This window comes from Gymnoscopelus microlampas, assembly GCF_963454915.1.
Source record: "Gymnoscopelus microlampas genome assembly, chromosome: 2".
NCBI classification, from domain to species: Eukaryota; Metazoa; Chordata; class Actinopteri; order Myctophiformes; family Myctophidae; genus Gymnoscopelus; species Gymnoscopelus microlampas.
In genome coordinates, this window is record NC_139939.1 from 49,479,507 (window position 1) to 49,496,974 (window position 17,468).

The window sequence follows — 17,468 nt, forward strand, 5'->3', positions numbered from 1 at the left end:
TGGATGCACAGGTGATTGTTTCACGCAATCAATTTCCAACCTGTTGTTTCGGGGTGCGCTAGTTTCAGCACACCCCAACCCCCTCGTGTGTGTTGGCTAGTGTGGCACGTCCTGGCGAGACCTGATAGAATGGGTTTCATTTAGCGCATACTGGTTGCACGCATACTGGTTCTTATCAGTGTGACGTCGTCTGTTAAGGGGTCTATGAGCACTTGTCTCAAGCACTCATCTCCAGATCCCCAAAACAAAAATATAGGAAAAAATCAGTCTTTTGAAACTTACCCTACACATTATTGCTTTGAAAGTATTTCAGTTTTGTACACTGCCGTGTAGGTGGGGATAAAAAACAAAACCTTAAACATCTGTAATATATGCTTTATTTATAATATCAATTTTACTTTGAAAAGAAATTCAGATGGCTATGAATTGTTCAAAGCACCTCCACAACATATGACAAATAGGCAGTATGTTTTGTCAGTCATTGAAGCTTTCTCATTCTCAGTCAGACAGACAGACAGACACACAGGACTGTATTGCCAGGGATCATCATAAGTGAACATTTGTCTTGTTGGTTAAACTGTTCCTCATTTTGCTGGGGACCCCCTGGAACCTCTTCAAGGACCCCTGGGGGTCCCTGGACCCCACTTTGAGAATAATTGCAGTGGTGTTTTCTCCTCATAGCGCATCAGAGGTAACACGCTCTTCAGCATCAACACCTCATGTTGTGCTGGTTGTGTGCGTCTCCAGTCGCTCAGGCTTGGCTGGTCAGTCCAGCAGCAAACTCCACCAGCGTACGTGTCGGCCTGCCTGACATGCCTTTCCTCAGGTACGGGATCTCATTTTTGTTCATCATGACCCCAGCGATGTCCAGGTGAGCCCAGTGAGGCGCTGTGACAAACTCTCTCAGGAAGGCAGCTGCTGTGCACGCACCACCAGAACTGACGAGATACAGATTCATATAGTTTATCATTTGTCTTTATGTATATTTTCCCCCCACCACCACAACTGTTTAGCAGGGTGATATGGGTTTGTGATTTGGGGCAAACAAGGCAATTTACCTTCATTTTGTACTTTATTGCCTTATTTTACTGTAATTTTGTAGTATACATAAATATAGGACACAATGAATCAAACATTTGAGGGTATCTGACAGTGCTCAGGGTCAGCGTGTGTTGAGCTACAGTACGTACCGGCTGCCACCGATGTTATTGAGGTCGGCCAGTTGGCTCTCAGTCACCTGCTTGGTGTAGTGTTGGAACAACGGCATCCGCCACACCCTGTCACCTGTCACCACACTAGCCTACACACACACACATTTAAAAAGACAATCACAAACTCATACAAACACATGACAAATAATCATCTATAGCACTGTGTGTGTGTGTGTGTGTGTGTGTGTGTGTGTGTGTGTGTGTGTGTGTGTGTGTGTGTGTGTGTGTGTGTGTGTGTGTGTGTGTGTGTGTGTGTGTGTGTGTGTGTGTGTGTGTGTGTGTGTGTGTGTGTGTGTGTGTGTGTGTGTGTGTGTGTGTGTGTGTGTGTACCTTGTGCAGCTGCTGCCAGAGCCAGTCAGAGTTTGTGAACACTCCAGCTGCTGCAGAGCCGAGAGCGACATCCATGGCCCCTTAGAGAAAAAAGCAGCAGCCATTATTGTCCAATAGTTAATATCCCCAAGTGAGTCATATTTCTTAATGCACAAGTAAAAGCCTTCATCAAATGAAGCTATTGGGAAATGACCCGTAACAGGAAACCGAGGTATACAGTTATGCACCGAGATTTATGCACCACATTTTTCCATGTGTCTCACCTGTTAGTGTAGCGGCGTTGACGATGGCCCTGGGGTTGAAGATGTGAGCATAACACAGAGCATCAGCCAGGAGCAACCTCCCTTCTGCATCGGTATTATCAACCTGCACAGTAAGGACAAATTAAAAAAAAACAGTTGATCTACGATAACTCGGACATACAAATGAAATGAGTTGAATAACACAGCATGTCCGACAAGAACAGGAAACAACAGACTTGCAAAAATCCACTCAAGCTGGGAATGGTGCCACAGATATTCTGAAGAAACGTAGATGCACCAGCCTGTTGTCATTGACCATCAGTGGTCACGTCCCACTTGGCTATCAAATGCATTTGGAATCCCAGCATTCACACATTTGTAATGGGGTTTAATCAGCGGTGAACATCTTAAATGCGCTGTGGCCCACACACCTGGATGGTTTTACCATTCTTGGCTCGGACTACATCCCCTGGTTTGCTGGCTTTTCCACTGGGCATGTTCTCACAGAGGGGAGCTAGACCTGACAGAGACAGAGAAGACTGAAGAGATAAGCAATCAAGTGAAAAACACAAGATTTATTCCATGAAATGTTCAGGGCAGTTGAAAAAAGGTAATAAATAATGCTTCTTATTTAAGACATGTTGCTTCAATCCTTGCCTGACAAAATTACATGTATTGTATTTTGTAACATGTATACAAAAATGTTCACATGGTTATCCAAATAATCACGGTCTGTTTCTCGTTGATGAGGCATAACAAAGAAAAGCTACACAACAGGGGGTTTGTGCCAGCAGTCTCACCGATAATGTTGACTGGCAGCTTGAGGGCTGCTGCCGTGACGATGGACGCACACACGGTGGCGGCTCCACCCATGTCAGCTCGCATGGCGTCCATTCCGGAGGGTGGCTTCAGGGAGATACCACCACTGAACAGAAGAAGAAAGCAATGTGAATGTGAACAATGACTGATTGTCAATAATATAAGAGTGTCTACATGTGGAAGCATATATTTTACACCTATGTATCCAATGCCAGTCCTGTATGTCCATGTGCTTTATCTGTAGGCCTGTGTTAATTGTTTAATGTTAATGCATCAGGTGCCAAAGGCAAAACTCCATGTATAGCATGAACCCCATACTGGCCAATAAAGTATTTCTGACTTTGATTCTGAGCAGAATATGCTTCAGCTCTTATTGCCAACATCCAGGGTCATAAATGAACACCTTCCAAGTGCCTGTTTCATCTATCAGACATTTGGCTGGTAAAGTATAACGTTAATTTCGTAACCTGCCAACATTACAGGGCAGCACAGAGCTAAGGTGAAGGCTAGCAGGGTTTTCGCACTATGGTTTACCTGTCAAAGGTGACACCCTTGCCCACCAGTAGCAGGGGTGCCTGTGTGTGATCGGGGCAGCCATTGTAGTGCAGCTCCAGGAACACAGGGGGCTCATCTGAGCCTTTAGTCACGCTGAGAAATGCTCCCATCTCCTGCTCCTCTATCCAGGCCTGACCCCTGAAGAGATACAGAACTTAAGGAGGCTCGTCGTCTGCAGAAACTCTATTCAGGCCACTGTCATAGAAACTCATGGAAGAAGCCATATCAGACTGTATTACATGTAGTAAATGTACATCACATGGAAACACTTAATTTAATTCACTCATTTATTCCTCAAATTAAATGTCCAACACTCACCTCCTGTGGACTATGACTCGGTCAGTATACTATATGCTAACACTCACTTCTTGTGGACTTTGACTCAGTAAGCGTATGGTAACATTCACCTCTTATGGACTTTAACTCAGTACTATACACTTAACACTCACCTCTTGTGGACTTTGACTCGGTACCATACACTTAACACTCACCTCTTATGGACTTTAACTCCGTATCATACACTTAACACTCACCTCTTATGGACTTTAACTCAGTACCATACACTTAACACTCACCTCTTGTGGACTTTGACTCGGTCAGTGTAAGGTGCCAGCTGCTCCTCGATGGTGTTGGCAAACACCGTAGGAGTAATGTGATTGGCGGGTGCTTCCATGAGTAGGCGGGCCAAGTTCTGGCCTTCTCCATACAGGACTCCTTTCTGCCATGCCTCCATATCGACACTAGGAACACCACACACATACATACCGTATCATTGTGTTAAAGCACCATACCAATGGTTGTATGTTATAATCCATTTTAAAGAACAGAGTGATTAGAAAAGTCTAGCGAAAGCAATTAGTAAACATTCACTCAATTATTCAGAAAAGTTAAGTAACATTTTAATGACTTGAGAAATTTTAAACAAATTAATGCAAAAATTGTGTACAATATATGACCAAAGCTGTAAATAGACAATGACATGTGTTGACATATTGGCACCGATATGGTCCTTTAAGTGTATTATGTAGTGCCTTCTGTTGTGTTGGACTTACTGTTGGGAAGCGACCATCAAACACTCCGATTAATATTACGTACGGAATATAATAATAATGAATTTATTTGTATAGCGCAGTTCCAAACAGGGTTACAGAACAGGGTAATGAGCCAGTAGGGTCTTTGTCACAGTAATGTCATGTCCCAAAGTGCTAACCCATCTCTCAGAACTGAACCCAGGGTTCAGTTCTCATTTTATTGAGTTGATATTCATTGGGCATATACAAGGGGCAAGGCTTGGATATTTACAATGAGGCCAACACGGAAGCTTATGAATGGCCAGAGTGAGGCACTGTTTTACCCTGCGCCGACCTGCAGTGTCAGAAAGAATTTATTTTAACGCAAGTGAATGGGTTTTTGACAAACTTTAGACTAGATTTTCTTACCGTAATAAAAATTGTCATAAATTCTATATGCTTCCAGTCGCTAGTTTAAAGTCTCCTTTCAATCATCATGATATGCGTTTTGCTAAATTATGGTCCCATTTATTCTAAAATTGACGATAAAGTAGGCTATGCTCCAGGAGGGGCGGGATGATTTGATTGACAACCTACACAACCAATAGCATTCATTTCCCGCCCTGCTCTTGATTGACAAGCTACCCAACCAATAGCATTTTTGGGGGTTGTTTTCCGGTTCGCTGGTCACGTGTCTGGTCTCAACCAATAGCGTTTGAGTTCCGGCGTGGCCAACTGTATATATTAACGATGGAGGAATGCACGTTCCTGAACTATCGGCTTCATTTTCGTTCTGTAGAAAGCAGGGGAGTGGCTTTGTCCATTCCTTTTTTACAGTCTATGGGCATATACCTTCCATGTAGCTGCACGGTCACTTTGGTCTTCTTCTTGGTTTTGAGTTGGTCATATTGAAACAAGCCCAGTACGGCACCCTCTGCTGATGACTGGGCGTCACCGCAGCTGTCCACCTCAACGTGACTCAACTCCAGGTCCTGAAGCGACCTGCAGCCCGCTGTAGACGCGCGCGCGCGCACACACACACACACACACACACACACACACACACACACACACACACACACACACACACACACACACACACACACACACACACACACACACACACACACACACACACACACACACACACACACACACACACACACACACACACACACACACACACACACACACACACACACAATTGATGAGCAGAAATTAAGAAAAGTCACCAGCTCTGAACTACAAAGTGCGTTTACACAGTTTACACAGACAAGGTTACATTATTGCATTCACTCATGGCTTATCCTGATTGAAGGATAACAGTAAACATTAGTCTGTTGAATAATCAGACCACATGAATAACCTTTTAGATACAACACTGTTATTAAAAGAGCATTGTTTATTCAGAGCCACAAGTAAAATGACCTATAAACTCTAATAATTGTATAAACCAATAAACTAAAAATGACCAAAGCTGCTTCTTCTAGATTCTGACTCTTACTTGATACTGCAGCTCTGATGTTTTCCTTGCAGGTGTCCCAGGACTCTGCTCCACACAAACTGGCATCTTTCTTCCCCAGCCCCACCAGTGCAACGCACGGAAAGTCCTGGAGAATGCATGGAGTACAGCTCAGCATTATTCTACGAGACACTCAACGAGAGGAAATAAGACAGGACCAATGCTATGGAAATGTGGAGGGCGCTTATGTGCCCAGATACCACCCACCACGACTACTACCATCTAAATCATAACGTCATTCACCATAAGTACCGCCAGAAACTAAAGGGAGAAACCTGTTGTTAAGACATATCAGGCCTGCTGGACAAATTACTCGAATGATGACTTGAAACGCAGAGGGCTTGTTTTCATACCAGTGAATGGGACTTATTCCTCAGTGACCAGGTCGTCTCCTGTAATAACCCTGAATTCTCAACCGACATTATCACCAGTTATCTCAGCTTCTGTGTTGATTATAATTATCATTCAAACAAACAACAATCAGAATCTACCCCAATAACACATCATGGGTCAATGAAGGACTAAAACATATTTTTTATCAGAAGAAAATAGCTTTAGCACTCGGGTAGCACAGTGGTAAAGTACCTGCCCACTACCGCGGCGCAGAGTCTAGGGGTTTGAATGCACCGCGATGCATCCTGACGATATAAACATCGATATCGGCAATTATGTAGTCGATTTGTGTTTGTGTCCCGAATAACCACTTTAAATCAGGACAGACATCCTGATGAAGGTCTAACGACCAAAACGTTGATTTAATAAAGAGCAACATTTTTGCAAGTTCCAGACAGTGTGCGGGACCTTTTTCTTTGATTTTATTGTCAGAGATCTCCTTTTGAACATTTGCACCTTTGTCACCAACCTTTGAGGTGTGCACCAGCCTTCTTCTAAAAATAAATGAATTTTATATTTGAAAAACTTTGATCAAACCCCAAAGTTTTTCATTTTAATTGTTAATTTTAATTTCCATTTTATTTCAATTTAATAATAGACAATTAAGTGTTCTCATCTTATCTACTGGTAATAGGACACAACATTCTTCTTAGATACATATAACTAACTGTCAGGATTTCAACAGTTATTGCAGCCCATTACCTTATGGAGTCCGTAGAATATTCTGTTGCCGCCTTTCTTAAGAGGTGGACCAGAGCTAAAAGAAACAAAGACAGAGACAGAATTGACTTTAAATTAAACAATTCAATAGAAAAGTGCTAAAACAAAAATATGCTAAAACTGGGTCATCATCTGCATCAAATGTCAGTGATCTAAAACTGTGTTCCTCTACCAGTGGGTTGTGACTGAAAGATGAAGGTGGCTCACCATACATTCTGCAACTACAAACAAAAAAGAATAGCTCTGCCTGGAAAACACTCTCATATAATAAATTATATTTTGACTTCTTCAGGATATAGGACAACATTTAGGTCCATAGCAAAAACAGCTTACCTCTTCAGTTGTCCTGTGTTAACAGTTCATTGTTTATGTCAAGAGGTAAATGTGCAAAATGCCTGGTATATACCCCATATACTTGGTAATAAAGTTCTGATTGTTTGGTTCTGCAGGTTCAGTGCAGTAGACTCACATTCTCAGCACCTCTGACAGTTTTCCAGACACAGTGCTGTCAAAACCTGCTGCAGTCTCTGTTAGATGAGGACTGGCATCTTCTCCCTCCTTCTCATAAACACCCAACACAAGACCCTGAGAAACACATACTTTAATACATGACATGCATGATATATGCAGAGAGACTTCAGCTCATCCAAAACTCTGCACCTCTGCTGTTAAACAGAAGCATATAGAGGAGAGAGCACCAGTTTTAGCTGTTCTGCAGTGGCTTCCTTCTGCTGCCTCCTGCATTATGTGCAATTTAGGAACAGGTGATAGACAGGACAGCTTCCAAACTTAGTTGGACACTTAGAAAAAGTATCACCTGCACATATTTTATTAACAGAAAGTAGCTCAACAACACATGCCTATGGTGGATTTTTAAGAAACAAAAAGTGGGCAGATACAAAGAGTATAATCCAAGCTTTTTCCGTACAGCTGCAATGTTGGTGAGTTTAAAGTTGTTTAATACAATCAGATAGGACTTTTCTGTTTGGATGAATGGGCTGTCAAGGGTTGCAACTCTAGACTAGATGCCAGATAGCAAAAATAGCATTTAAGAGCGGCTGTGATATTACATACATTTCATGTATTCCAGATAAACAGCCCTATGGCTGTGATATAACATGTAATACAAGAAATGTATGTAATATCACAACCAGGGGCTAAGTCTAGGGCTAAGTCTCCTTTGAATTTAACTCAAAGCCAAATAATGCTATATAGGATATAGTCGGTTCTGTAGACAGACAATCATTTAAATCTAGAGAACAGACATATAAGGAGATAAAAGGAGTTATAAAATCAAATTAGCAGAATCTTTAAGTGGTAAAGTAGTGGTTTACATGGAACCCATGCAAAGAGACAAGGACTATGGTCTTTAGAAATTAGAATGAAAAGGGGACAGTTTGCACCATACACACGTATAGGAGAACAATCTCTCTCAATCATTAACTTTCACAAGCTATTGATTAATGTACACAACAAGCTGTGGAGTACAGATGACCCCTCTGTAGTCTGCTAATGCTATCCTAACTGACGTTAGATTACTTACTTTCCTGGCATTCAGTTTGGCTTGAGAAGCAGAGAAGAATCTACACGTGTTGCTCCGCAGTGCTATGGGGATAGCTGTTCTTAAAGGAAACATTGTCAACTGCTGTATATACGTATGTTCACAATGTTGATCAAGGTCTTCTGTAACATGTGTAGCTGGACTACAAACACATAACTCCACCGGTCGCCCTGATTATGTCGTCATGCACAAGCGACGAGGTTACTAGACAGGGCCTCACTCTCGCCACCTGGTGTCATTAGTGTGATACTGCAGTGAAAGTAGTGGTGATGGAGAGGTAGCCTAAATGCAGTGGCCCCCCGACAAGCACTTGAAATTGTTGGAGTTGAGGAATTACATTTAGTTTTACTCGTTTCCACAGATAAATATTGTGAAAATGGCTATTTTCAAAATGTTTGCCTCTTTTTAATATTATATGACAATTTGGCCAATGTTTGACCAGTTTTTATAGTATAGTTTGTTGATTACCTTTGATGCAATAATGGTCATTTTTATTCTCTTCCTTTTTTTCTTCTTCTTTTTTTTAGGTATTGTCACTTCACTATCATCTGGGGACCCCCAGACCTGGAGGTCCCGACCCACAGGTTGAGAACCGCTGGCCTAATGTGACAGAAAGCAGGCTACATAAAGCATTACCTACCTATGTCATCATCACAAATGTTTAGAGGCAGGGTTACATTTTCTGGGGACTATAGCGGGAAAGCTGTGAATCTGTTACTGTCCATTTTTATACTGTGACCTTTCACCCTATATGGTGCAGGCCTGACTGTATCAAAGAGAAAATCCACCACAGCTTTCATCACTACACTTTGATGTTCCACAGGTCTTAATAGATTCCACATATAAATGCAGTGATTCCCCAGCATCTAGCACTGCAGAGAACATCACACTGCTCTCTGTTGTGTATTTTGAGCACTATATGATCAGATGTTGCAGTTTCTTCCATCCCACATTCACACAGTCCTTGTGTTTCCCAATGCAAGATGGTCCTCCATAAAGACTCAACCTTGTCATGATCACCTGTTCTCCCCTGATGTTCCCCAGAGGGATGTTCCCTCCACTAACACTATTGTGTTTGATGTAATAAAACCTTCCTCTCTTTTCCCTCTCCCACTCATTCTGCCACCTCCTAGTTATCTCCTCCTTTGCTATTCTGCCAATTTTCTTGTAGCCAATTGGCGACTGCTGCCAGTGTTTCCTCGAGGTCACATTATTCCATAGTCTGAGGAATGGTGGGTCTGAGGTTGTTAATTTACAAGAATACCATCATTGACCAAATTGAAAACATATTCAGGAATTGAGTTCCTTAGCTTTCTGGTGGTGGTGTGTACAAATAATACGACACTGATCAGCCAAGTAGTTTACAAGGTTAGACCGTGGACAGACAGACACAGCGATTGAAAATATAAATAGTGGACGCACATCAAATTTGATGCTGATTGGTCTGGTGGTTTGCAAGATTAGCTCCAGACACAGACAGATACATAGGCCTACACAAACACAGACAGACCCTCTTATAGATGGCTAGACTCCTGCAGAGCCACGCTGTAAAACCCAGAATGAAGAAAACCACGTCAAACTCTTGCTAGAATTTATTTTATTGACATATGAGAATAAAAGTGAATTTGCATGTTCATGGAATTACAGGCTCTATGTAGCTGAGATTATTACTTGTGTGTAAATATGTGCACATAATTTAAATAAATTAGATTAAATGAGACAGAATGTTGACATGTCAAAAAACATTTTTGTGCAGTAGCAAGATGTGGAAACAAAAAATGTCAAATGCCCAAGTCATAAGGAGAGAAAATTGAATTAAGAGGTGAGACCATTGGAATTGTTTGAGGACGAGTAGGAAAAAAATGCAAATGTGGAACTACAGAAGCAAGGCACCATTATGTACTGCACATTTTGTATACTTCACATTATAATTAAGGTCAATTTACCTTCCAATCAATTCGAAATGTAAATCAGCACTGGATAATTTTCACATTTGCAGTATGCTGGCGGCCCCAAGTGGCATAGAGAGGTAACTGCTTTGATATTTTCACCACTGCCTTCAGAAGCTGAAGCTTGTGATAAATGCGGAACAGATTACAGCATTTTAATTTGGCCAATGGGCTAATCTTATGTTTTCATTCCCTTAAGTGATTTTTTTATATTGATAAACTACTTCTGTTTAAAAATCTTGCATAATGCAGCTTTAGGTAACAAACTGCAAATGGCTTTGGATATACTGTTAATGGTACCTTTGCAAATATTTCATACATTTAATCAAATCCACTTGATTTGATTCAACATGGTGAATTGACCCCTACAGTATCTTGCCTCACATAATCTGGTAAAGCCTTTAACGTGGATATTCACCCTTCAATGAGGTTCCTATTGGTACTGTATGATGTAACATTTGGCTGTTGTTTGGCTTACAGTGTAAGTGTCGTACATTTCATGTGGCGTTGTACAGTAATAGATTTCCCATGGGCCATACATAGAACATACTTGCAAGACATCCGCAAGTCTTACCTGATGTACCTGATTCTGCACCACAGCAACAAAAGGTTGTCATTGTCATGATATCACATTGCTTCGCACTCGATCAAATGTTCCTCCACTGATAAGAATAAGGATATAAGTGATACATTCTACATGTCCACTTCAGGAAAGCCAAGTAAACCCACATTATACTGTATGGGAAAATATATTTGTTGAACTTTAAACAAAAAACAAACAAAGGCTGGTGAAAACAAAATTATTATAAAAGTAACAATACTGTTTACACCTTCCCCCTTGTTTTTAGGTCATAATAAACTGCTTAAAAAGAAATCCACTGACATTGAATTTTTAGACCAAGAAATTACATTCAAGATGTGTTTAACTTTTAAACAACGATTGTTGCCAACAGGTAAACCCATTGATGCATAATTGACCTTTAAATGGGCGATACTACATCTGGACTGACCTTCTATACTATAGAAACTTTCCTGTGCAATACACAAGAATGTGTGTGTGTGTGTGTGTGTGTGTGTGTGTGTGTGTGTGTGTGTGTGTGTGTGTGTGTGTGTGTGTGTGTGTGTGTGCGCGTGTGCGTGTTTGTCCTCATAGCCAACTGGCAGAAGTGACACAAAGCATTGCCTTAAGACTTGGCACGTACAGCAGCCTGGATGTTTGTTGTGTCTTTCAAAGGAGTTCCTCATTGAATCCCGTTAAAAGAAATCCGAGTTTGGAGTAGGATTAAGATTTGAAATGAAGAGTTACATTCCAGAGTTATATTTGTACCATGTGAAAATAAGTGCATTTATTCATACAAATTAAATCAAGCACAATTAGTTTTTAAAATGACAGTACTTTTTAAACACTAGCAGGCAACCCTGGATGATGGAGATATTGATTGATGAAATTCAGATCATCAACTTCTTCTTTTATTTTTATTTTTTTATTCATATATTGCAAGCAAATTCTTTAGGTTTAGATAATAAAGAACATACCATGTTTAGGCAACATTCACTTGCCATTCACAATTTTGAACAGACTCAAATGTATAGAGACTGAGGAAAAAGACTGTCTGGACCAGATTACCAGATTTACATGTTTTATGCATCAATGGATTCGATTGATTCCATTGCTGAAAATGTATTGTTGTTGTACTGATCACAATGAAGGGTAAATTATCTAGAGGTTATTGCCATGAGGCTTAGCTGTCAACGACTTGCATTGCTGGGTGTAAAGTTTTGTTACCAGCACTTTTCACTGAAAACATGCAGTGCACATGCACATGTCTTACGGCCATCAAGCCACTGTTTTAAACGACCCATTTTTGGTGTCCAATCACCACTTCATGTACCTTCACACTGTAGCTTGTCTTTGATTTGTCAGTCATAATTTTTTTTTTTTAAGAAAAAGATAACTCATGCAATATTTCATGTAGATCACCATGTACGAAAAATACTATGCTCTTTATCAAATGAACTGACATCAAAATAAACAAACCAGCCCACTTTCCCCCTCAACCCCCCCCCCAAAAAGATACAAAGTGTCTCTGTGTGGTGAGGGCTTTTGCGTGTCCATTGAGCTGGGTCTATTTTAGCCGTACATGTGGTATGTTCAGGGACTCAGTACTGCCAGCAGAAGGGCTGGATGTGTGACCACTGCCTAGGCTTGGGTTGGAGCCCCCCCTGGCCCCTACTCCTGCCCTGGGCCCAATTCTCAGGAGTTCTGAGGAGTAGGAGGGCGCCTCGGCATTCACCACCTGGGGGATGAAGCCAAGGCCCTGCGCCTCGATGTCCCTGTCACTGATGAAGAGGTCCTCCTCCCCCCACCCGTGGCCGCCCCCGCTCACTCCCCGACGGACGCCGCCGCCCCCTCCTCCCCCGGGGTCCTGGCCGCCGCTGTGGAAGCCGCTGGGGGAGTCGCTGCCGGTGCTGGGGGACGAGAGGCTGTGGCTGTGGCTGTGGTGGGGGTCCAGAATGGCCACCGGGACCGCCTGCATCAGGTCCTGCACGGACACGGACTTGCCCAGCCCTCGGTCCACCTTGCTGGGGCCTGATGAGCAGCAGCCCAGGGCCAGGGGCACCAGGGGCTCCATCTCTAAGCTCATGTGTCTCCTCCAGCAGCTGTCGTCTTTAGTGCTCAGTCTGCCGTTGCCTCTGCCCGGCAAGGTGAGGTCCTCCACGATGCTGTTGGCCTCCACCAGCTCGCCCAGACGTCCACAGAGGTCCTTCACCTCTGACCTAGGGTTAGAGTTGATGGGGCCAAGAGTCCGGCCAGAAGGGGGAGGCGGAGGAGGCCTGGCAAGCATCGGGAACCTGCCGTGGAGGGTCCCTCTGCCCCCACCACTAGGGGCACTGTTAGGGGTGAGAATGGGTGAGCCCCCTCCCATCTCTTCACCACCACCGCCCTCAGGCGTCGCTAGTTGAGCCTGGGGATGGTGATGGTGGTAATAAGGATGGTGGTGGTGGTGGTGGTGGTGATGTAGATGAGGTAGGGGCGGGGGGCTGAAGGAGGAGGACCCCAGAACTGAGGGCGGCGTGGAGGCCGAGGCGTTGAGGTTGAGGTTCATCTCGTTGGGCGGCGCCAAGATGAGCTGGAGTCCTCCTCTGGAGAGGTGGGAGTTGTTGGTGGAGGAGCGCGTGACGCAGCTCCCCGTGGAGGTCACGCCACCACTGCTGACCTGGGTGGAGCAGGACAGATCCTTGCTGAAGACGGAGTCAGAGGTCTGCTCCAACTCAAACAGGGGCAGAGTGGACAGAGTGAGGGCCGAGGACGAGCCTTTATGCAACACCTGACGATAGGTGTCCAGCAGGGAGTCCAGCTTGGACTCAATGGACTGCACCTATGACAGGGTAGAAGACAATGACAGAGGAGCAAGGTTAAATGAATAATAATAGTAATAATAATAATAATAATAATAATAATAATACGCTTTATTTGTATAGCGCCTTTCAAAACAGTGTTACAAAGTGCTTCACAGAAGAATCAATTAAATGAAGGAAGGAAGAAAGGCTTGAAGGAAGAAAGGAAAGAACAAATAAATGAAGGAAAGAACAAATGAATGAATGAATGAAGGAAAGAAAGGATAGAAGAAAGGAAGGGAAAGAGGGAAGGCAAAAGTGTAATAGACCCCCCACACACACTCCACCCCCTACATTGAACAAACAGCCCTAGTTGTGTCAGCACTCAAGTTGGTTTGCATTTGGATAAACAATTTCCCACATAAAATAATGGATTATTTTTGGAGCCACAGCTCCATAATCTCTTCCAAATCTCCTCAACAAGGCCTGCAGTATGCACTGGAAAAATATGTGCATGGCATTACTATTTCAAGAATCAAAATACAGGCAAATGTTTATCACTCCCAAAGAGAGAGAAACCGCAGCTAACTACTTAACATTACCACCGGAAAGGAGTGTTTGTGTACCTGCAGGGCAAGTAAGACTAAAAATAGTAGAAGTTAACAAATAGACAAACAAATGAATAAACCCTTTAACGAGCGGTACGTTGCTCTGAGATTCTGGTGTGTTGAACTCGAACTGACTGTCAAAAATATAAATGGCTTAAAATGCACATGTATGCAACACTCAGTATCACTGAGGATTTTAACATTAGATTGTTTTATATGATGGGTGCCTTTATTACGATTAACGTCAGAGAAGAATAGAGAAGAAGAAGAACTAGAACGGATAATAAAAGTACCAAACAGGTACCAAGTACTGACTTGTCGCTCCACCTTACAGACACGACCCATCATGCTCATGTCCTCCAGAATATCTCCATCAGATAGCAGCTTCTCTCTGATCTTCTTATCCAGAGGGATCTGACCTTTCCCTAGGATCTGGTCCACTCTGGAGTGCACGCACACGCACACGCACACACACGCACGCACGCACGCGCGCACACACACACACACACACACACACACACACACACACACACACACACACACACACACACACACACACACACACACACACACACACACACACACACACACACGCACACACACGCACACACAATTGGTCAGAGATTAGTAACAGGACGATGTAAAGAATGGTAAGCAAATTAAAATCCCAAAGGAATCCCACAATGAAAAGAAGAAAATAACACAATATGTACATAATTGTACTTTTTGTGTACCATCACTGGATTTGATGGATCTGCTCAATTAAAAACACTTGACCATACCCGTCGGGGGATATGAGCACCCATAGTGCATCATGGTCCGCTTGTTTCACGGATGTGGCAACACCGGCGCTTGTTTCAAGCACATGATTTGGCAACACGGGAGCCAGCGAACACAAAAACACTCAACACTACATCAAGAATGATGAAGGTTTGATATCAAAAATAGGAATTGAAAAAAATCCCAAAAAGGTAGCACATCCCACATTTCTAATCAATGGAGGACAAAGTACTCACATTTCCAATTTTTTATTGGCACACACCAGTGGCGCCGGAGCCTGTTTAATTAAAGGACACTGTGTCCCCACACTATTCAGTCCAGCCAAAAAAAAAAAAAAGTTTTTTTTATTTTTTTTTATAAATAAAATCTGTCCAGTCCCCCGCACCTCACGACCACCGCGAGCGCGAGGCGAACCGAATTAACCGAAATAACCGCATTATCCCCCCCAAAAATCAACAAACTCACCCGAAATAACCGTGTCCCGGACGGGCCCCCCACGTCATATTCCGTTCCGGCGCCCCTGGCACACACCAGTAAACGAACGCTTACGCGTTTCGGCTAAGAGCCTTCATCAGAGCATGTTTTATTAAAGTGTCACCAATCGGTGTTTTGGTAATCAATAGAGCCACGCTATTCTATTTTTTTTTCCAAAGGCTTAAAGTTCTCCTGTATGCCGCTGACATTTTGTCTCTGCTTATCTATCACAGGGACACCTTCCCAAAGTGAAAGCACTGAGGTCCAAAATGGCAATCATAATCTACAATATAATTTACTACATAGATAGCTTATGAGGCAAATGTTTTGAGCACACATGGTGCAAAAATTGGTGTGGGATTTATACTTAATTTATACTACATCATATTGCTGAAAACATTAACAATATGTATTAACAATATTTTTGTCAAACGACACAGTTTGTGTATCAATCTTTATTACTATAGCTGCCACAAGCAGCAGTTGCGCAACGCCGGCGTAAGCGAGCACCACAACATACATAACAGTCGTCAGCATCGCAAAAAGATCTCGGCTTTCATCAAAATGACTCCTACCAAATCCAATGAGGTTCAATAGAAGCTGGTTAGTGAAGCCTGTTTGTGGCTGATCCCCAAAAAAGATCAAATTCATGAGCCCATGAATACACCAAGGAAGACATATCATGCACGAAGGATAGGTTATCAGTGTAACATTTCCTAAAGATACAATGAAACCCAGCTGTTTTGCATATTGAATCCACACAGGACACAGGACATGCACATTAAAGCAAATGCTAAGAAAAGTTTGATGAACACTCAGAGGTCATCCTCATTAGTTGAGAACATGCTTACTACAACATTAAGGCAACACCACCTGCTGGGGTCAGTATTAGTGAGCTGGTGGGCATGCACAGTTTAGTAAATGTGTTTAAGGGCAAACTTATTACGTGAGCTACAAGTGAGAGGGCTACTGTGTGAAACACATTAAAACCAAGATGGGAAACTATAACTATGCTTTACCAGTCAGATTCACAATTTTTAATTACTTTTTAATTTTAATCTACCTTCAGCAATTCATTACTGAAGGTAGAAGGAATCCAAAAAATATGGATGATTTCCTATGAAGTGGGTGATGATGAAGAAAAATAAAATAACTTTAGACGCCACTGCCAAAATGTACCTGTATTTGACTGGTGATAATTTCCCATCTTAGTTATAACCCCATCAAGGAGGTTGTGTGACATAATAGTTATGCCATTCAGACAGGCAGCAGAGTTATGTAATGAAGATATGAGGCGGGGTATAGGTCAATTTACTTTCAATTCAATCAATTCAAAATCCAAACTCAAGCTACTCATGACTAATTTATTAAAGAGTGTACATTATCAGTAATTGAATACATCCAAGATACAACGGAGCTTAAGTCATTGGTCATTTTTTTTTTGACATTGTGTATTTTAGATGACTGAAAATACAAGTTCTTCATCGTCTTTGAAAACAAAATGTGATTGTTGAATAGAATGAATTGAAAGTGAATAGAAGCCATCCCTGGTGTGAGGGGACATTCTGACCCCTGGCTGGAGTTCTTTCTGCCCTGGCTGTAAAAGACGGACAAGGAGGGGGAGGAAAATGTCTTGGCTCGGCTGCTCAGGGACTGTGGCCCTACTATCGTGTCCAGCCTGTGAGGGAAACACACACACACACACACACACATACAGTACATGTACGCACATGCGCACTGTCAATGAAGACATACCAATCCACACATGCACACAGGTAACATACACATACACCTACATACATATGGTACATACGTATATGTACATGACACACATCAAATCAGGTTCAGTACAGCAGAGATGGGAAGTTCTTGTTAAAGTGGTACCATGATGACTGTGTCATGCAATGCATTTTCAAAACAGGAGAGCGCATGCAGGCCACTGGCAATTTATGTTC

At 42.5% G+C, this 17,468-nt stretch overlaps 2 protein-coding genes across 7 annotated transcripts in view; both read right to left on the bottom strand.

Annotated features, from left to right (window-relative positions):
- Window positions 1-359: 359 nt before the first annotated feature.
- lap3 (leucine aminopeptidase 3) lies at window positions 360-8,523 on the bottom strand. The gene is made up of 13 exons (XM_084042735.1): window positions 8,346-8,523; window positions 7,272-7,387; window positions 6,785-6,839; window positions 5,672-5,777; window positions 5,020-5,179; window positions 3,733-3,897; window positions 3,137-3,295; window positions 2,584-2,708; window positions 2,215-2,303; window positions 1,805-1,907; window positions 1,542-1,621; window positions 1,191-1,300; window positions 360-938 (listed from the first exon to the last, which is right to left on the bottom strand). The coding sequence occupies exons 1-13, from the start codon at window positions 8,436-8,438 to the stop codon at window positions 752-754; spliced, it is 1,548 nt and encodes a 515-aa protein (XP_083898861.1). The 5' UTR covers window positions 8,439-8,523; the 3' UTR covers window positions 360-751.
- A 3,104-nt stretch (window positions 8,524-11,627) lies between these two features.
- Window positions 11,628-17,468, bottom strand: part of kcnq5b (potassium voltage-gated channel, KQT-like subfamily, member 5b) — a 122,880-nt gene continuing 117,039 nt past the window's right edge. For 3 of the 6 annotated variants that reach the window (XM_084042619.1, XM_084042618.1, XM_084042617.1), the window contains 3 exons: window positions 17,084-17,191; window positions 14,575-14,701; window positions 11,628-13,692 (listed from right to left, as the gene is read on the bottom strand). In XM_084042619.1, the coding sequence (XP_083898745.1) occupies window positions 12,439-13,692; window positions 14,575-14,701; window positions 17,084-17,191 (1,489 nt within the window). In that variant the 3' untranslated portion in view covers window positions 11,628-12,438. The remainder of the gene's footprint in view (window positions 13,693-14,574; window positions 14,702-17,083; window positions 17,192-17,468) is intronic. The other 3 variants (XM_084042622.1, XM_084042621.1, XM_084042620.1) reach the window with 1 other exon arrangement.

Coding starts and splice junctions, on each gene's coding strand:
- lap3 (XM_084042735.1), bottom strand. CDS start 8,438: ATGTTTCCTTTAAGAACAGCTATCCCCATAGCACTGCGGAGCAACACG. Junction 2,709..3,136: donor AAGGGTGTCACCTTTGACAG/GTAAACCATAGT, acceptor TCTTCTGTTCAG/TGGTGGTATCTCCCTGAAGC. Junction 1,301..1,541: donor TCTGGCAGCAGCTGCACAAG/GTACACACACAC, acceptor GTGTGTGTGTAG/GCTAGTGTGGTGACAGGTGA.